Source organism: Hylobates moloch, unplaced genomic scaffold, assembly GCF_009828535.3.
Source record: "Hylobates moloch isolate HMO894 unplaced genomic scaffold, HMol_V3 SCAFFOLD_19, whole genome shotgun sequence".
In the NCBI taxonomy this organism is placed as follows: Eukaryota; Metazoa; Chordata; class Mammalia; order Primates; family Hylobatidae; genus Hylobates; species Hylobates moloch.
Genome location: NW_026652294.1, coordinates 74,538,343 through 74,560,380, shown reverse-complemented (window position 1 = coordinate 74,560,380; position 22,038 = coordinate 74,538,343). Strand labels below are relative to the sequence as shown.

Here is a 22,038-nt window from a genome sequence, read left to right as displayed (position 1 = left end):
CAAGCCATATCTGGAATTATGCATTAGAGCCACTCAGGATTTAATCACACTTGCTAGTTGGGTTTTCTGTGAACTCTCGTCCTTAAATCCAAGCAGCTTTGGGCCAAGAGCAGATCATTCACTTTCTGCAGTTCACTTTCGCAACAATTCCTCTCCTATTCTTCTTACCCTTTCCAAACATACCGTATGTCTCACAATATATTATCTGCATATCAAAATGGTTCATAACGTAGCTCTGGTCACTTTAAAATTCATTTTGCTTTACTGTGACATTGTCACCTTGAAAATAAAAATCACTTCTCGATCTTTTGGCTAACTTCAAGTGTGAAAATAACTGAGAAGAAAAGATACGTCCCTTGGAAGGGAAATTGGCCACAGAGGCAAGACACAACACGCTGTATTTCTTGACTCAGACATGATGTATATCAGAAGAACCCGGCTTATTACCTGTACCTGCACTGACTTTCTACTGAGCTCTTTTTTACTGACAAAAAATTAATCACAACAAAACGTTATACAAAACGTGTATCTTCTCAAAATGAACACATTATTTCCAGCTGTTAAACATCAACCTGTCACAAAGGAACTGAGGTAAAAGAGAAGCATTTTCATCCCACCTGTTCATCTTACTCTCTTTCACAAAATGGAAGCCACAAACACCATTTCATACAAGCATATGATATTAGCAAGAAAAACATCTCAGCTCCAAAATGCACAGTACAAGGTGATAACACCATGATCAACGAGATGTTACCATCGAGTGAAGTAATGTTTACCAAAGACAAACATAGCAGGAATTTACATCCAGTTGCCCTTGACATAGATTTTCCGCTTGGTCCACATCCTTAAATTCAAGTTAGTCTTTTTGCGAGCTCCACAGTGGTTTTGGAACCATCTAGTTTTTAATTCCCCATGGACACTTTTCAATTATTTTCCCAGCACACTTGCAGCATGTGGCTCTTCCTGCAGAGCTCAGCTGAAGACTCCTGGTGATTGGATGTCAAGGGCCTTTTGGTCTCTTCCCCAGCAAGATCCAGGAATTACTTTCGGACCCAAACTAAATTAGTAGTCCTGTCATACATGAGGCAGAGACAACTGACTGCTTTACACCTAGAGGTTTAGAAAGTTCATAGAACATAACGAACCAGGGCTTTGGCAGAGCTACATGCCTGAATGGATGCACATTCTCAGGTGCTACAATTGCCTGTCACTGTCATACTGGAGCATATTAGATTGTTAAGTCATGACTAACAGACAGAAGTATGTTATCCACCTACATATACTTTGCTTATAAAATTGTATTACTTGGTTTCAGGGCAGCCTATAGTAAAACGTTCATTTGCTCCATTGTTGACAGATGATTCTCATTTCTCTCAAATGATACCTAAATATGGCTCAATTACAATCTGAGCATAAAGCCATGCAGGCACATTATAGAACTTCTTGGGCATTTGAGTTTTCTAAGACAATTATATATTTTTCAGAAAGCAAATTCTGTATTCTATTCATTAAAGTATTAATATGAACAGAGAACTCTCTTCTATCTCAAACACCTCATGAGAACAAAACTTCCCCAAATGGCCTTTGCCTAGCAGCCAGTCTCCCTCCTGTGTGATTACTCAGATCTTTTAATCTTTCAAAGCTCTAATCCATGAGATCTCTCCCCAGTACACTAGCTCCCTATGAGAGCTCTCTTCCCAAAGAAGTTATATACTGTCTGCAACATGTCTTAAATGTAGTTAACTTCAGGCATCTGTGGGTGTTATATTCTTCAATAAATTTCAAAGTCTTTTAACAGAAGGGATCATTTTTATCTTCCCAGTGCCTACCAGAATGTAAGATACATACTAAGTAATCAAAAAACTGTTGATTAGGAAAGTAAATAAATAATCAATATAATGACAACAGAACATTATTTATGGCACTCACAAAGCATTTTCCCTACATGTGATCTCATCTGATACAACCTGTCAGTTAAGTAAACTGGATTTTAAAAATAACTTCTATTTTACAAAGAATAAAACAGGGTTTGGGAAATTTCTGCCAGTGACATACACACACACACACACACACACACACACACACCCCAAAGTTCTTAGAGAAATACAAGTGAAGCTGTGCTTGGCGGGCAGTGACCTACTGGATCATACACGTTCTCTATTGTTTTCTTTACACTGTATCCCACATGTGACCCACAATGCTCTGCTTAATTGAAAGACCTGGTATAACAGGCTTAAAGTCGCACAAGCTACGATGGGTACCCAAATTTTCTGTTCTTCCTGCAATAATATGTTGAATGAATGTGAAAGGTTCCAAAGGATTCTCGCCTCTAACTCCTGCTGCTACCCACACCAGGCCCACAGCAAAGAAAGTGACAGCTGTATCATCATTTGAGAGCAATCTCCATTTCCATATGCTCATCTGATCCTAATGATATTACTTCTGGTGATTGGTTAATTTGGAACTATATGTAAAAGGAAAGGAGATATATCTTGAACAAAATAAAACTAATAGGAAAACTCAGAAACCATCAGCAAAAATGATTAGGGCGGCTGGTCAAGCAAGAACTCAGTAACTTGTATGGGGCCATAAAAGCATGAGAGGCATGATGACCATGTTAGATGTTTGCTTCAATGTCAAGCTCAAAAGAAGTTCTAATACATCACATGGAGAATTCCTCAAAAGAAAAGATATATTTCCTGTATATGTAGATGGTGAAAAAGACCACCAGTCCTAGTCTATCTGGAAATTCGTGTCTATGTGCCTCAGCAAATCCCCCAAAAGAATTAGTACTGTATCTAAAGACAGGATGGCTTTATAAAGTGTTACAATTTACAGAGAGCCTGGAGTGCATCCTCAACCCCCTTAGCCTTCTCTGACCTTTGTGGATATACTCTCAAAGGAAACCATCACCAAGAATTTCTGATTTAGGAAATAAAAATCTAAATACAGTGCCATTTTGGATCTGGAATAACATTCAGTGATGGCTGAACTTTGTCACTGACAAGCTAAGCACTTGGACTTTCTGTGTGCTGGTTCCATCAGGTCTTAAACAGAAATATTTGCAGGTAGTTTATGAATATTCAATCATAAAATGCAGGATTACAATGCATGTGAAAACACTAGAAAAGCTAAGTATGCTACAAAACCCATGCAGGTAGCATCTGAGTAGAATGTTTGTTCTACTACTCAGTGTTTGTTAGACTGCTCTATGAAACTGCTGTATGATGTTATTGTATCAGCACCTCAGCCTTGTCATTTTAGGGGAAATATATACGATGGCCTCTGTATTCGAGTTTTGGCAAGGCCTAAATCAAGAATGGCTCCTGGATCTTCAAGACGGTAATGTATAGTTTGCATTTATTATTAAGCACGGGTAATCAGAAATGGTTGGGAAATTAATCTAGGCAAATATACAGAATTAAGGCATGATTCTTATTATTGGATTAAATAGAATCCAGCAAAGCTAAGGAAAAAGAGCTTTTCCCAAGATAAGCACACCCAAAAAACATACCCAAAGGAGGTCAAAAGAAAAAATACAAACAGCCAATAAATCTATGAAACTTCATAGATTTATTTATGAAAACTTTAATATTGTCAATAACTAAGAATGCAAATTAAGATAAAATAACATTTTACAGATCAAACTGGCAAAGTTTCTAAACTAGCAAAAGTTCTAAAAATAATAATACCTAGTAATGAATGGTGTCTTAGAAAACAGGCACTCTCTTAGACTGCTGGTTAGTTTATAAATTGCTACTGAGTTCCTGCAGTACAATTTGAGAATATTTATAAAAAGCCTCAAAACTCTTTTAACACAACAAATTTTACTTTTAAGAATTTATTCTAATAATCAGAATTGTGCAACAAAAGATGTACAGAGCTAATTCAATAAAGCATTATTTATAATATTTAAAGAATGGGAAACAGCTAAGTGCCAACTGACAAAAGACTGATTTTTAAAATTATAATTTTATTTATACACTTTCCTTATAAAGTGGAATCCTGGACAGGAAGAAGCCATTATATGATGTTGAAAGAGGCTTTTATTATAAAAGCTTATAATATATTAACGGGAAGAAGGTAATTAAAAACTATGTAGATTACTAGATCAATTTAGTGGAAAGGAAAGCCTATGTTTATTGTATATGTTTGACTATAACTGGAAGGATGTATATCAAAATTCCACCCATGGCTTGTCTCTGGGGATAGAATTCAGGATGACTGTCATTTAGTGCTTGGTACTTTTCCATGTTTTCCACATTTTCTACAGTGAATAAGAATTATATAATCAGGAAAAACAATACATTTTGCAGCTTTTCATAGGGCAGCATCTCTTAAACTGGACGGTTCATGCCCCCTTTTCCACTTCCATCCACTCCCAGCATGCACCCAATGTATAAAACACTAAGCTGATTCTCTCTCCATCTTCTCTTTATGTCCAGTAAAATGTTCAACTTTGCTTCTTACTGAACTGTTGCCCCTTATTCTTTCTCTCCATTGATGAAATACACAAACCAAGGCTCACAAATAAATGCAACCTTTCCAAATTGCTAAAAGTAAGTTCCATATTTCACCAAGCCAATTCCCAATTCCTGTTTCTTTGCTCATCCTGAAAAAAAAAAAAATTCCAGAGGACTCAAATAATAAATACATAGTCAAAAACACTTGTCAGTGAATCGTTAAGGTACAGTCTTTTAAGGTTATAAAATTATGCTAAGGAATCAAATATGCCAGAAAACACTGAGATAATGACCCCTCTCTGGCCGACCCATAAAAGGGACTGCATAAGATACATGGCTTAAGCAGTCTGTGCCCTGACTACTGTCAGTTTCACCGTTAATTATGACTTCTGCCTTCAAGGCATGGGCTGGACTTGCCACAGAAAGGAAGCTGAAGGCTTCCCAATGACACCCACCCCATGAGCACAGTTCATTTTACATGCAGCACTCAGCAAGTCGGAGGAGTCCCTTAAGGCATAATCATCAATGGGAAAATGACAGCAGCTTCCCATCACAAAAAGTCTCAGGTGAAAAACAAGTTTCTATCTCATGAAAAAATTGGCATAAATAAATGATTCAGGAACTATGATTTCAGAGTCTCAAATAGTGACTAGGAGGGACAGCACAGAGATACAAGAGGGGAGAACGGGGTTAGGAGGAAGGAAAGGAAGAAGACACAAGATCCCAGAACCGCAAGGCACGTAGCAGGTTACAGATCCCAGAGAAGAGGAAGCAGGGGCTTAGAGAGTAAAATTCCTTTGCAAGACCATAGTTATGGCAGAACTAGGACTAAGGCAGAAACTATGGATTGTGTTTTTCCAAGAAAATAACTTCTAGAAGATAAAATAATTTATTTCAAACATAGAAATAGACTTTAAACACTGTACAGTATTTTGGTTTTATGCCCCCTCCCACCTAATATCAACCTTGAGAGAGAGAAAACTTTGTCTGAGGGGGTGATTTCCCTTTTCTATTCAATTCCCTCCCTTGGAGGTAGATACATGGCATTTATAGTACCTACTTACTCTGGAACCTAATCGACATTGTGTTGAAATGTTATGTAACTCAAACACGAAAGCATGCCTTTCCGGACACATCAGAAAGTCTTAAAATTTATGCTTTCTATCTTTACTCTCTCTACTAGGCCCCTAAACTTCAACTATTACATTATGCAGATAGTAGACACTTAACCAATATTTACGTAGATGGGTAGCTGGATGGATGCACAGATAGACAAAACAGATTGTAGAGCTGCCTGGAAACTCTGTATCATATTCACAGACAACCTGGCAGGTAAGATAGGTGTACATGGACCACGCAAATTTGCTAGGCCATGATATGATTGCTTCACCAGAAAGTGACAAATGTACACACCGTGTTTCAGTCACTGAGGCCCCACGATCTCAAATTAGGTATTCATTTCACTCACACCACGAGACAGTAGGTATTAAACCATTCCTCCCAATTAAGATGATATGATGGCACATACTTAGTTTTAGACATATTCCCCTACAAACCTCAAATTGAGAGAGTTGCTTGAGTGTGTAAGTGTATGAGTGTGTGTGTGTATTCAGAAAGAGAAGGGAAAACACTCGTGGGGTGTGTTTATACCATAAAGAAAGGGGAAAAAAAAGTTAACTTGAGACCTGGTATCTGAAGGAGGTATATTCAGGTTGGCTGCATTCATTGCCCTCTGTAAGCTAGGACTGATCTGGTTGCATGCTGTAGAGACCTGGCTTGCTGGAGGTGAAATGGGTCCCAGTCGCTGAACCATCATGGGACTGCTGGTGACCACTAGATTGTTGCAGCTGCCTTTTCCAATGGACTTGCACTGAGGCCCAAAGCCAAGAGCCCCTAAAAACAAATGAATCAGGTTAGCTTTCACGTCCCTTACATCAGAAATCAGTAAATACAGATATGTGCACGCTTATATCAGGACCCATTTTTAGAGACAGTCCTCAGATCAATTTTTTTTTTTTTAGTATTGGTGATAGCAAAAGGCTTTCTCCAATTCCAATGACAAAGCCATGCTATAATAGAAACCTTTCCATAATGAGCACTCATACAAAATGTGCTTAAATTTTACTCCTTCTATGTAGAAGTGTCCACTTATATTAAAAATCATATTTTATAATATCCTTACCTAAAGGGTTAAGGTGGTAAGTAGATGGGATTGCCTGTATCAAACCAAGTTTTTTCCTAGAATAGCTAATATCTTGAATCACCCAGCAAGGAAAGTTGACACTACTGGAAAAAACCTGTTGAACTGGTTTACTTCATTCCAAATCTGTACTTCCAAAAAGTCCCTTCACAAGGATGTAGTCTGGCTGTGTCTCTCTACTCTTGGTTTTTTTCCTCCTCATCTCAACACATTGTCATTGGACATCTACTCAATTTTTTTAAAAAATCAGGATGAGAGAGTTGTAAACAAAATGCTCGTTTGAAAAACAGCATGGTAACTAAATTGGACATAGATTTTTCATTTTCATTAGTAACAATCTTTCAGTGTAGTAAAAGCTGGTACATACCCAAAGGGGAAAGAAAAAAAGGAACCCACAAGAATCTGTGTCGTTATGGAAAAGTGAAAAGCAAAGAGTTTGAGAAGGCAAACACTGCCATGACTCATTTATAAAAAAATCATAATGAGCTGAATCATTCTAGACATTCTTTTTACATGGATGCACTTTTTCAAACTTTTTTTGTCAACTACCTGGTCAAGTCTCAGTAACTATACACTCTGTTCCCATTTCTAGCAAACAAAAATATATACGATCTCAATCTTTAACAAATTAAGCTTTACATTGCAAATTTCTCATCTTTTTCATTGATATATTTGGGATCAAAGTAGGAAGAAAAGTGTCATTGTCACTTTTCTTAGCTGTAGGGGTCACAATTTCCTATTTTGTTTTTCCCAAAATTAAATCAATAGCCCAAACGTGCCTTTACTTTTCATCTTTTGTAACATTCTTCCCAAGAGCCCCCCCCATAAACAATAGAACAAACAAGACATTGGAGCAATCACTGTTTCCATCATTGCAGCCCTATCTCAAAAATGCTGGGGGAGTCACAGCATCATTAGCTGCTGGAAATCCTGGTCTAGAGCAGACTTATGGGACACTAAAATCCAAGTGGTAATTGACCTGCACAAAATCACGCAGGGATTTAAAGAGAGAATAGAAACTGATTCTACTAGAATGTATTTTTATGTCACCTGTGTGCTTAAATTTAGGCTCTGATATGCCTAGTTTTTTCCTTGTACACTTTCCAAGATCATTCGCTCCAAAAGAAATTTCTCTGATTTTCTTTCCCAGATACATAAACCAGAACCTCTCCTTTACCCCTCCCATTGCAGTTTATATCTGATCCATCTTCTTGTGCCTTAAAAGATCAGTTATAGATATTGTTTTCGTAACTCATAAAGCACTGTATTATCAGGGCTTCATCTTGACACCAAGAATAACAGGTACACCTTTATGTAATGCATCATAAATTCAATATCTTTAAAAATCTCAATAAGCTACATGTATTAGCTTTTCAAACTCCCTTTTTACCTTGAAAAAAGGCAATGTGATGGTTCATAGCCTAGTCCAGTATATAAGACTGAATGAATGAATTCTCTATATGAATTCTTTCCCCAGGTCCCATTGCTACTAGCCACTACTATTAAGAGCAACATCAAATATCAAGTATTCTGTCAAATTTAATGTCATATATTTATCTAAGGAACTCAGTCATTCCATGCCTATTTCCTCTTCAGTAAAAAGGTATTAATATCTATCTACCTCTAAAACAAAGACATAGCAGCTGGAACAGCATCCAAGAAATACTACTTGATGGCAAAACATACCAACAGATTATTTCGTAAAACTAACATGGCATATTGGAAGGTGTACCATTATTTTACGTACCAGTAAGAACATGAACTGCCAGTCAAACTAGTGCATGATGTCCAGATTTCAGAGATGTTGTAATGTAAAAACATGCACACCTTAGAGCCAGTACAAACCAATGGGATCACTGAAACATTTATTTTAACCCTTGTCTCGTTCATGCTCTTCTCTCTGCCTGGAATGCCCTTACCCTAACTTATCCATCTAGTGAGCACCTCTGCATCTTTAAGGTCTCAATTCAAGGGTCACCTCCTATATGACCTCCTCCTCCACTACCTGTTAGGCAGATCTGACCACTGCTTCTTTAATTTGTCCACATCTCCCATCACACATGTGCCTCAGCACCCATAGTGCTTCAGGGAACTAAACTCTTTACATGCCTGCCATCTTCTCACTTTTATACTTCACTGCTGTTTAAAGACAAAGCTCTTGTTTGAGGCATCTCTACTTCCTTAGCACCTAACCTAGGGTCTAATGCACATTACATAATAAAATCTATCTAGTGAAATTAGAATGAATGAATGAAAATAAAAGATACTTATAAGTGAATATTAAATACTGACAAGTTATTCCATTGAAACTCTCCTGGTCATCTTTTTTTGATACACAGTGCCTGTTTTTCAAAAAGCAGAAACAAAAAACTCCAAGTCAATCCTTTGATGCCTCTCCACAGAATTGCTAACTAGATCTGAATGGAATATGAAGTCAGTGGGGGTAGTAATTATAAATCCATCTTCCTGGGCCAGAATTTTACACTGGTCAAGGCTGCCTCTGTAACTCTCTACTCTGGATTCATACATTCACATTGTTTTCTTGCTTTGTAATAAAGAAATGCTAATTATCTCCCTAATATCTCCACATTCTTACTACACCACCTCCTACTCCCAAATTCACTGGTCAACTTTACACTTGATCTTAACCAAAAGGCCAAGAAGCTATCACTGGTCAACTTTAACCCCATCTAAGCACAAATGGTATCACAAATGGTATCCTTGAAGCATGAAAATTAATGGTGAACTTCTTGGGAACATGTAAATGTTTGTGATACAACTATGAGGATGTTTTGGAAAATGGAAAATGGCATCATCTGTCTCACACATGCAGGCAAACAAGTCTGACCAAGAACCACTGTGCTCAATACAGCCATCTAAGTTTTTTCATAATGCCAGAAACATAATGAACACCTATACCTCTGGACTTCTCAGAATTGTGCAGTGTCTTGGAGTGTGGGTTCTGGAGACAGCTTGCCTGGGATCTGCTATTTGGGGACTTAGGCAAATTACGTAACATTTTTGTGCTGTATTTCTCCATGTCTATGTCTTCTCATCTGCAAAACAGGGATAAAATGAACCCTCCCTCTGATATGGTTTGGATCTGTGTCCCCACCCAAAACTCACATTCAACTGTAATGCTTAGTTTTGGAGGTGGGGCCCAGTAGAAGGTGATTGGATCATGGGGGGTGGATCCTTCATAAATGGTTTAGCACCATCCCTTTGGTGCTGTTTTCATGATAGAGTTCTCATGAGATCTGGATGTTTCAAAGTGTGTGGCATCTCCCCCTCTCTCTCTTCCTCCTGCTCCAACCATGTAACACATGCCTGTTTCCCCTTCGCCTTCCACTATGACTGAAAGTTTCCAGAGACCTCCCCAGAAGCTTCTATGCTTCCTGTTAAGCCTGCATAATCACGAGCCAATTAAACCACTTTTCTTTATAAATTAGCCAGGCTCGGGTATTTCTTTATAGCAATGCGAGAACAGACTAATACCAAGCAGTGGGGCATTACCATGATACCTGAAAATGTGGAAGAAGCTTTGGAATTGGGTAATGAACAGAAGTTGGAAGAGTGTGGAGGACTCAGAAGAAGACAGGAAGATGTGGAGAATACTGGAACTTCCTAGAGACTGCCTGAATTATGACCAAAATGCCGATAGTGATACGGACAGTGAAGTCCAGGCTGAGGAGGTCTCAGACAGAGATGAGGAACTTGCTGGGAACTGGAGCAAAGGTCACTTTTGTTATGCATTAGCAATGAGGTTGTAGGCATTGTGCCCCTGCCCTAGGGATCTGTGGAACTTTGAATTTGAGAGTGATTTAGTGTATCTGGAGGAAGAAATTTCTAAGCAGCAAAGAGTTCAAGATGTGGCCTGGCTGTTTCTAACAACCTGTGTTTATATATGTGAGCAAAGAAATGACCTGAAACTGGAAGTTATATTTAAAAGGAAAGCAGAGTGTAAAAGTTTGGAAAATTTACAGCCTGGCCATGTGGTAAAAAAGAAAAAAGCATTTCCAGGAGAAGAATTCAAGCAGGCTGCAGAAATTTGCATAAGTAAAGACGAGGCAAGTACTCACAGCCAAGACAATGGGGGAAGGCCCCAAAAACATTTCAGAGAACTTTCTGGCAGCACCTGTCATCACAGGCCCAAAGGCTCTGCACTGCAGAACCTCCTAACACTGCTCCCTGCATCCCAGCAGCTCTAGCTCCAGTCTTGGTTCAAAGGGGCCCAGGTACAGCTCAGGCCTCTGCTTCAGAGGGTGCAAACCATAGGTGACTTGGTGGCTTCCACATGGTGTTAAGCCTGTAGGTGCAAAAAATGCAAGAGTTGAGGCTTGGTAGCTTCTGCCTAGATTTCAGAGGATGTATGGAAAAGCCTGGATGTCCAGGCAGAAGCCTGCTGCGGGGGTAGAGGCCACATGGAAAACCTCTTCTAGGGAGGTGTGGAGGTGAAATGTGGGGTTGGAGCCTCCACACAGAGTCTCCACTGCAGTACTGTGTAATGGAGCTGTGACAAGACGGCCACCATCTTCCAGAACCCAAAATGGTAGATGCACTGTCAGCTTGCACCCTGCACCTGGAAAAGCCAGAGGTACTCAATGCCAGCCCATGAAAACAGCTGCCAGGGCTGCACCCTGCAAAGCCTCAGAAGCAGAGCTACCCAAGGCCTTAGGAGCCCACCTCTTGCACCAGTGTGGCCTGGATGTGAAACAAGGAGTTAAAGGAGATTATTTGGGAGCTTTAAGATTTAATGACTGCCCTAGGGGGTTTGGGGCTTGCATAGGACCTATAGCCCCTTTATTTTGGCCAATTTCTCCCTTTTGGAATGGGAATGTTTACCCAATGTCTGTACCTCCATTGTATCTTAGCAGTAACTAACTTGTTTTTTTGATTTTACAGGCTCACAGGTGGAAGCACTAGCCTTGTCTCAGATGAGTATTTGGACTTCAGACTTTTGAGTTAATGCTGGAATTAGTTAAGACTTTGGAGACTGTTAGGGGATATCACCACCGATCCCACAGAAATACAATCTACCATCAGAGAATACTACAAACACCTCTATGCAAATAAACTAGAAAATCTAGAAGAAATGGATAAATTCCTCGACAAATACACCCTCCCAAGACTAAACCAGGAAGAAGTTGAATCTCTGAATAGACCAATAACAGGTTCTGAAATTGTGGCAATAATCAATAGCTTACCAACCAAAAAGAGTCCAGGACCTGATGGATTCACAGCCGAATTCTACCAGAGGTACAAGGAGGAACTGGTATCATTCCTTCTGAAACTATTCCAATCGATAGAAAAAGAGGGAATCCTCCCTAACACATTTTATGAAGCCAGCATCATCCTGATACCAAAACCTGGCAGAGACATAACCAAAAAAGAGAATTTCAGACCAATATCCTTGATGAACATTGATGCAAAAATCCTCAATAAAATACTGGCAAACCGAATCCAGCAGCACATCAAAAAGCTTATCCACCATGATCAAGTGGGCTTCATCCCTGGGATGCAAGGCTGGTTCAACATACACAAATCAATAAATGTAATCCAGCATATAAACAGAACCAAAGACAAAAACCACATGATTATCTCAATAGATGCAGAAAAGGCCTTTGACAAAATTCAACAACCCTTCATGCTAAAAACTCTCAATAAATTAGGTATTGATGGGACGTATCTCAAAATAATAAGAGATATCTACGACAAACCCACAGCCAATATCATACTGAATGGGCAAAAACTGGAAGCATTCCCTCTGAAAACTGGCACAAGACAGGGATGCCCTCTCTCACCACTCCTATTCAACATAGTGCTGGAAGTTCTGGCCAGAGCAATCAGGCAGGAGAAGGAAATAAAGGGTATTCAATTAGGAAAAGAGGAAGTCAAATTGTCCCTATTTGCAGATGACATGATTGTATATCTAGAAAACCCCACTGTCTCAGCCCAAAATCTCCTTAAGCTGATTAGCAACTTCAGCAAAGTCTCAGGATACAAAATTAATGTACAAAAATCACAAGCATTCTTGTACACCAATAACAGACAAACAGAGAGCCAAATCATGAGTGAACTCCCATTCACAATTGCTTCAAAGAGAATAAAATACCTAGGAATCCAACTTACAAGGGATGTGAAGGACCTCTTCAAGGAGAACTACAAACCACTGCTCAATGAAATAAAAGAGGATACAAACAAATGGAAGAACATTCCATGCTCATGGGTTGGAAGAATCAATATCGTGAAAATGGCCATACTGCCCAAGGTAATTTATAGATTCAATGCCATCCCCATCAAGCTACCAATGACTTTCTTCACAGAATTGGAAAAAACTACTTTAAAGTTCATATGGAACCAAAAAAGAGCCCGCATCGCCAAGTCAATCCTAAGCCAAAAGAACAAAGCTGGAGGCATCACGCTACCTGACTTTAAACTATACTACAAGGCTACAGTAACCAAAACAGCATGGTACTGGTACCACAACAGAGACATAGATCAATGGAACAGAACAGAGCCCTCAGAAATGATGCCGCATAGCTACAACTATCTGATCTTTGACAAACCTGACAAAAACAAGAAATGGGGAAAGGATTCCCTATTTAATAAATGGTGCTGGGAAAACTGGCTAGCCATATGTAGAAAGCTGCAACTGGATCCCTTCCTTACACCTTATACAAAAATTAATTCAAGATGGATTAAAGACTTATATGTTAGACCTAAAACCATTAAAATCCTACAAGAAAACCTAGGCAATACCATTCAGGACATAGGCGTGGGCAAGGACTTCATGTCTAAAACACCAAAAGCAATGGCAACAAAAGCCAAAATCGACAAATGGGATCTCATTAAACTAAAGAGCTTCTGCACAGCAAAAGAAACTATCATCAGAGTGAACAGGCAACCTACAGAATGGGAGAAAATTTTTGCAACCTACTCATCTGACAAAGGGCTAATATCCAGAATCTACAATGAACTCAAACAAATTTACAAGAAAAAAACAAACAACCCCATCAAAAAGTGAGCAGAGGACATGAACAGACACTTCTCAAAAGAAGACATTTATGCAGCCAAAAAACACATGAAGAAATGCTCATCATCACTGGCCATCAGAGAAATGCAAATCAAAACCACAGTGAGATACCATCTCACACCAGTTAGAATGGCCATCATTAAAAAATCAGGAAACAACAGGTGCTGGAGAGGATGTGGAGAAATAGGAACACTTTTACACTGTTGGTGGGACTGTAAACTAGTTCAACCATTGTGGAAGTCAGTGTGGCGATTCCTCAGGGATCTCGAACTAGAAATACCATTTGACCCAGCCATCCCATTACTGGGTATATACCCAAAGGACTCTAAATCATGCTGCTATAAAGACACATGCACAGGTATGTTTATTGCGGCACTATTCACAATAGCAAAGAGTTGGAACCAACCCAAATGTCCAACAACGATAGACTGGATTAAGAAAATGTGGCACATATACACCATAGAATACTATGCAGCCATAAAAAATGATGAGTTCGTGTCCTTTGTAGGGACATGGATGAAACTGGAAAACATCATTCTCAGTAAACTATCGCAAGGACAAAAAAACAAACACCGCATGTTCTCACTCATAGGTGGGAATTGAACAATGAGAACTCATGGACACAGGAAGGGGAACATCACACTCCGGGGACTGTTGTGGGGTGGGGGGAGGGGGGAGGGACAGCATTAGGAGATACACCTAATGCTAAATGATGAGTTAATGGGTGCAGGAAATCAACATGGCACATGGATACATATGTAACAAACCTGCACATTGTGCACATGTACCCTAAAACCCTAAAGTATAATAAAAATAAATAAATTAATTAATTAAAAAAAAAAAAGACTTTGGAGACTGTTGGGAAGGGATGATTGTATTTTGCAATGTGAGGACATGAGACTTGGGAGGGGTCAGGGTGATATAATATGCTTTGGATCTGTGTCCCCACCCAAATCTCATGTTCAATTGCAATGCCCAATTTTGGAGGTGGGGCCTGGTGGGAGGTGATTGGATCATTGGGATAGAGCCTTCATGAATGGTTTGGCATTGTCCCTTTGGTGCTATTCTCGTGTTAGAGTTCCCATCAGATCTGGTTGTATAAAAGTGTGTGGCACTGCCCATGGCTCTCCCTTCCTCCTGCTCCAGCCATGTAAGATGTGACTGCTTCACCTTCACCTTCTGCCATCATTGAAAGTTTCCTGAGACCACCCCAAATGCTGTTATGCTTCCTGTTAAGCCTGCAGAACTGTGAACCAATTAAACCTCTTTTCTTTGTAAATTACCTAGTCTCAGGTATTGCTTTACAGCAATGTGAGAACAGACTAATACAACCTCATAAGGTTGTTGTGCATCTAGTATTAACAACATACATAGAGGACTCAGCACACTATCAAGCACATAGTAGGTACTTAATGGATGTTAACTGCTATTGTTATTGATACTATGATTGTTACATGCCTGTCATTGCTTTTTTGCTCCTTCTCTTTCTAAAGAAAACATTCCTTTATAATTCCTTGAGCACAACAAGATAGTAAATGATGCTGTTTAATTCTCTTCTCATTTCCAATATTCTTCCTGCTTTAAGTCTACAGCCAGTTTAAAAAAAAAAAACAAAACAAAAAAACACATGTCATCACAGAAGAAAAGTTTTCAGTTGGCCAAGTTTGAATGTTCCTTAGCTTGTTATTCCTGAAAACAAACCATACAACTTTTCTGACTACCAGATGTGCCAATGACTTGTGCACTGGTTTTCATTTTGAAACACTGCTTATTTTTAGAGACTACACGACGTATTTTAAAAATGTGTTTACTGCTCAAATGAGGACCTAAGTGGATGGCATTCTGAGTACCACATACATTCTAGCCAAAATCACTGTATGCTAGTAGGGAATGCAAACGTTTTGTATTTTCAAATTTCTGCACCTACAGTTCATCTTAGCAGGGCATGTTTTTAATTAATGTCTTCATTAGTTAAAAGGGTTCTCTTGAAGTCAAATGACTGATTATGTCACGATTATCACTACTGAGGCTGCATCATTCAGAACTATTTATGTGTATCCACTGGTTCTAAAAATGACATAGATACAGGGGGAACAAGAATGAAATATATTTGGGAAGAGCAGAGAGAAGTAACCAACAATAACATTGTTATTGTTCATTTATCTGACACTTATCAAATGCCAACCACTAGCCAGGCAGTCCACAGAGACAATGGGGAGCAAGATTAACCCAGCCCCCCATGGAGCCCACAGTCTAGCCATGAAGATGCACACCAAACCAACCATTCATTATAAAAGAGGTGATCCCTGCTCCTAGGCTGGGTCATATAAAATGATATTCTTAATAGGTCGAAAATGATCATGTAAGAGCAATTTGTATATGGTTCAACCTGACACACACACAAGGTGTTACAGAAACAGAAATATACATACTAGGGTTTGAGTCCTGCCTCCTGCCCTTACTGGTTGTGTGATATCAGGAAGGTCCTTAAGGTCTCTGTGCCTCAGCGTACTGTTCTAAAATGGGGACAGTAATAATACCTAACTCATAAGGTTGTTCTGAGGATTAAAAAGGTTAGTAAATATTAATATATGCCTCACTGCCTCTAAGCAGCAGGGTTTTCTTCCCACACTTTTCCTTGAAAACATTTTTAAAGCTACAGAAATGTCACAAGAATAGTACGATAAGCTTCAACTTTATCTAACGTTCTATCTATCCATCTCTATATATAAACTTATTTTGTATTAGAGTATTAATTTTTGAACCATTTAAGTTGCAGATTTCATGTCCTTCATTCCTAAATATATAACAATAATACAATCATTGAATTCAAGACACTTAGCAATGATATAGTATTAGTATGTAATATACCATCTACACTCAGATGTTACTTATAGAACAATTGTTTTCCAATCCAGGATCATGAATTGCAAACACGGGTTTTGAGACTCACATTCAGGTGGGCATTCAAGAATGGGATATCACCAACTAGGGTTGGGATATCACTCGACACTTGGGCACTAAAAGCAGACAGAAAAGTGGAAAAGATGGTGGAAGGAAAGAAGTGAGAGGTTAACAGTACATAACACAGTAGTTAAGAGCCATAGATTTCCATCCTGGCTCCACCACTGACTAGCTGTGTGACCTTGGACAAGTTACTTAAGCTCTCTGTACCTCAGTGTCCTGATCTCTCAGTGAGGTTAACACTAGCAGTTACCTCAGTTTAGAGGATTAAAAAGTCTAATATATGTAATAGGGCCTGGCACTTAATAAATTCATTGTTAGTTCTATTTATATTTTATTAAAGAACTTGTCTCTCATATGGTACCTTCTGATATTGTTTCTAGCACCTCTTCTCCTGAGTGCCCAGAAACAGCATGCTGATATCTTCCTGCCCAAGACCTTCTACACACACACACACACACACACACACACACACACACACACACACACACACCACACACACACACACACACACACACACACACACACACACACACACACGCCGTACATCTGTCCTCGCCTGAACGGGATCCAGGCTTTATTTAGGCCATTCTTGTTCCTCATATCCATTTTCTCTTTCTCTCAGCTATTTTAGAAAAGAATGATTACTTCAAACTAAGGTGTCAGTGACTAGCAAAATACCTCAGGAACATTTTACTGCAAAACAATAATACAATAGAAAATAAGTAAAATTTCAAAACGTGGCAAGAAAGACTGAAAGGAATTTTTTTTTTAAACCTCTCAACCATACCCTTTTACTGTGCAAACCTGTTTTATATAAGCCTGGCCCTTTTATTTCCTAGCAAGCACAAATTCAACATACAATTGAAGTAGAGTTGAAAGCCAATTTAGATCACTTGCAAATGAAGTTTTTGCAACTTTGAGGCTCAAAGTTTCCCATTATTTTTAGTTCTAAGCACCTAACTATCCCTAACTGGCAAGGCTTCCTTTAATAATGAAATCAATGCCTAATATAAAACATGAGTCTTACACCTCCTTCAAAAGTAAATAAGTCCCAGATGCTATTGGAAAATATTTTTATTTTGCATGGGAAATGGTGGCTGGCCTCCATAGCCAGCTTGTGGATGTAACTTCGGTCATTTAGCAGAGTAATTTTACCTCTTAGCTTTAGTTTCTTCCATCTCTAAAAGACAAATAATACCATACACCCTACATGGTTGCTTCGAGGATTAGTGAGACCCAACATATATGATGTGCCTGCTCAGTAAAGAGTAGTTATAATTTTTGTTAATGTTATTGCCATGATTATGTTACAGAATGATATTTTTAGTAATGCAAATTGAGCCATAATGGGGAGAATGATTATCTAACTTAGGTGTGCAAAATGGTAGGAACACTTCTTTCTAGCCATTTTTTAAAAAAGGAACTGTCTCTCAGTACACCCTTCCCTGCCAAAGTAGAAAGAATAAGTGGGGATGAGTAGTTCAGGAAACCTTCTTGTTTTCCTTTGGGGACTAAGCTTACTTACCATGGAAAGACAGAGTTCTTTGCCACATGGTATATGCCTTACCTAGGAGGCTTGTCCTGAAAGAGCTGCCCTGGACTAGGGAGAGAAGATGGCCTAATTCTATGGTCCAGTCAGCAGATCCACTGGACTCTCACACAAAGTTATGCCTTCCAACACATCCTCTATCAGAAAAAAAAGAGATATTCTGGTGGGAAAGAAATACATTATTTATGGTGGGTCCCCTCATAGACCCCAAATTATGTTAGGAATTATGGCATATACATTTCATCCCTAAGGTTTATTAGCTTAGCACATGTCAAAGCATTGTCTAGAATTGTCTATTTCGATAGCATTATCTCTCTTTTATTTGGGATTACCTTTATTGCTATTTTAAATTAAAAAAATAATATGTATCTGTGTATGTGTCCATGTGCTTTAAAAGGCAAATAATGCAAAGTTATAAAAAGAAAAAGCTCATATTCCACCCCCCACATATATCATTCCCTTAAGGTAATGAACTCTAACAGCTGAATGTGTATCCTCCCACATTCTTCTCTAAATTCATTCAAATATGAGTATGTATGTTCTAATTCTAAAGGCAATGTGAGTTATGCACACATTGACCCCTATATTCGAGAGAAGTCATCGAACTATGACTGTTTTGACAAAGAATAATGTCTGTAAACTAATACTCAAATAACATATCTAATATAATATACATATTCATTGTTATAACGAAATATAGGAGCCCACCAATAAATAAAGAATAGAATCTTAGGCAAGGCATAGAATCAATCCAAGCCTTTCCTCTTTTCTCAAATGGGAGAAACATCAAATATATGAAAGAACTTTGAAAAGTATATTCTTTCACCACAGAAAGAAACAGGTACCCTTCTCTCCAATCTGCTATGCAAAAACAGATCAATGAAGGTAAGCACAGGTCATCAAATTCTCTCACCTTTCATGAATACTCCTCCCTAGAGCTAGAAACGTCCTGCATACCAAACACTCTAGGCTTGTTATGTAGTGTTTTGTCAAATTGGTAATATTTCACTGCTGAGATACATTAGTAACAATTCAATGACTATATGTGAATGTGTGGTGTATTACTCTGAAATACAGTAAGGCATGGCTAAATGGCTACGAACACCAAAGGATGACAATTAGAATGAAATAACCGGCTCCTACATCCAGGGGCAAAGCAATCGAATTTGGCAATTGTGACAAATGCTCAAAACTGTGGAAGGTAAGAAATGCTAGATATAACATCCTGCCTCCATGGCACTCACGTCTCTGAAGAGATAAGATATACTCACCTAGGAACAATCAGATAATGTCGCTAGACTGTACAGGATTAAGCATGAAGCTAAATCATAGAGACAGGAGCTCAGAGGAGGAGGGCAATCCCTTTGTACTAGGTAATTCATCAAAGAAGAAGACTATGAACCACAAACACGTTTCCCAAAGTCCTTCAGGATGTCCAAAGATGTTAAATGACAATTAAGGTGGCCTCACAGAGATGTCCATGGGCCAATAAGTTTGGGAACCCCTAATACAACAAAGTTAAACATATCTCTTTACTATAAGTCTTCTCAGAGCCTTTAAAAATGTAAATGCATGTGATAAATCTCCCAGAAGACCAAATAATATTTAAAGTACATTTGCTTAGGGAGGTTATTCCCAAGGGACTCATCTAAGACTGGCATTCTAAGGAATACCCTTTAGAAAACAATAAGCTAAAACATGAAGGAAGAACGAGCACACAAATGAGAAGGAAGTAGTAGGGTGTAGACACAGAAACGAAAGGCAGGAGGCACAATGCGTCCTGCAGAAATAAAGATGAGCTAGGGCTGCCGACAAGACGAGAAAGGGAGGAGACACAGCTTAGACGGTTGGTTCAGTCAGCCCTGAAGAACTGATTTAAAAGCTGGACATTACTTCTCCAGCAGTGGTTCAAACCTGGCTACATACTGGCATCCCCAGGGAAGCTTCTCAAATGCAAATTCCTAAGCTCCACTGCCAACCACCTAAACCAAATGATGCTGATATAAGTAGTCACCTGATGTGCATCTGGGACCCTGTGCTATAGGTAGTGGCGCAACCCATTAGAAGCAGAGTTCACCCAAGATTAATCCGGAAGAGATGGGGAGAAAGGCTGGAGGAGCACATAAACCAGCTGTACAGATGGCATAGCAGCCACAGGGAGGTAAATGACAAAATAAGAAAGCAATGGTTATGAAGCAAGTTAGAGTAAGGATTTTCTAATTAGTTGCTAAAGATTTAGGCAATCACATTTAAATGGGAGAGGGGCTTCGTATAATGTCTATTTGGTGAATTCATTACAAAGACAGCCAATAAATAGGTCAGATCTGAACCCAGGGAGATTCGTATGAATCATGCAATCTCCCACCACCTTGTCTTCAGGAGTTCAGCTTGAATCTTCCATGTTTATCCCACAAAGAACATAACTTTCATACCAGCATTCTTCCAACCTTAGTCAGCATTCAGGAATTCTGTCCACCAAGTATGCAATCACCAGTATTACTCACTGCAATTTATCCCTGTATTAAATGGAATCACATTTATACCCAAGAGATTAAAATGTATCATATTCCTTTCTGTACCACTCAGTGCCCTGGATTCCTGTGCATGAAGCCTCAATCTTGGACCCCACCACTGGGCACTCCCAATAAGATGATATTAAGAACCTACAGTTCTGAGCCACTTCATAAGGATGCAAAGATAAATTAAGCAATATTCCTGGAGTTTGTATTCTAAAGTCCCATCCGTCAGCTATTGTACATCAATTATCAACTAATTAGTAGAGAGTGCTTATGCTGACCCTTCTGTTCTCTCTTGTAATGATTTGCCAAGTTAACTGAAAGCTGCTCTGTTCCACAGAGACTCTTAGTATAGCAAGAGTGTTAAATAAAGTTCACCAACAATTAGCCTGGAAAACCAAAGAGGAAATGTAAGCACATTTTACTGCTTCTCCCTCGACAAATTTTCTAGCAATCCCAGGGGAAGTAAGCAGATACATTTGTTAACTAAGCAAACCACTACTCTGAAAAACTGAAACACCAGCAGAGGCACAACTTAGTAATTTATTGCTCACAGATCAGGTATTTGTTTATTGTGTCCCTGCTCTGTGCTACACTACATACTCTAGGGATTGTGGACAAATAGATGAGTCAAATCATTCTTGCCTACCATCTAATTTAGTAGGTTTAGATCAAGCCTCATCCCTGGACTCATCTGTGAAAATACATAAAAGTGGAATTATTATACTTACTGTGGAAAAAGAGGACTTCCACAAATATAAGAAAGAATGAATGGAAGGGAAGGAGAACGCATATTGTCATGGGAGAAAACTGCCTCAGTTTCCCAAAGACACATTTACTGGGTGTTAGGCTTGGTCCTAGGCCGTACATCTAGCCCTTGGTCAAAGATCTTACAACCAGTTGGAGAGAGTGTTAACTAATACAGGAAACAATTGGGAAACACCTAATCTTAAACTGAGTTGCTTCACTGCTGAGTACAAAAAGAGCTCAAACGAGGAAAAGATCTGAATACACTGGAGGAGGCTTAGTAGAGGAGTGAGACTTCATCTGAGCCTTTTAATGGCAAGAGGAGAGGTGGCAATATGAAGAGTTGGATGGCCAAAATGAAATGAGGGGCATGTGCTGAGAAAGTATTATGGAGGCAGCATGGGGGAAGCAGTAAAGAATGAGGCACTAGAGCCAGAATAGCTTCCCTTACCAGCTGTGTGACCTTGGGCAAATGCCTTAAGCTCTCTGTGCCTCTATTTCCTTGTCTGGGAAATGGGGATGATAATTGTTCCCAACTTCATAAGGCTGTTTGGAGTACTAAA

The 22,038-nt window shown here is 39.0% G+C and overlaps 1 protein-coding gene across 2 annotated transcripts in view; it reads right to left on the bottom strand.

Moving 5' to 3' along the window:
- Positions 1-22,038, bottom strand: part of GLIS3 (GLIS family zinc finger 3) — a 492,055-nt gene that overhangs the window by 306,692 nt on the left and 163,325 nt on the right. For both annotated transcript variants that reach the window (XM_032138518.2, XM_058431727.1), the window contains exon 2: positions 6,149-6,356. In XM_032138518.2, coding sequence (XP_031994409.1) covers positions 6,149-6,279 — 131 coding nt within the window. In that variant the 5' untranslated portion in view covers positions 6,280-6,356. The remainder of the gene's footprint in view (positions 1-6,148; positions 6,357-22,038) is intronic.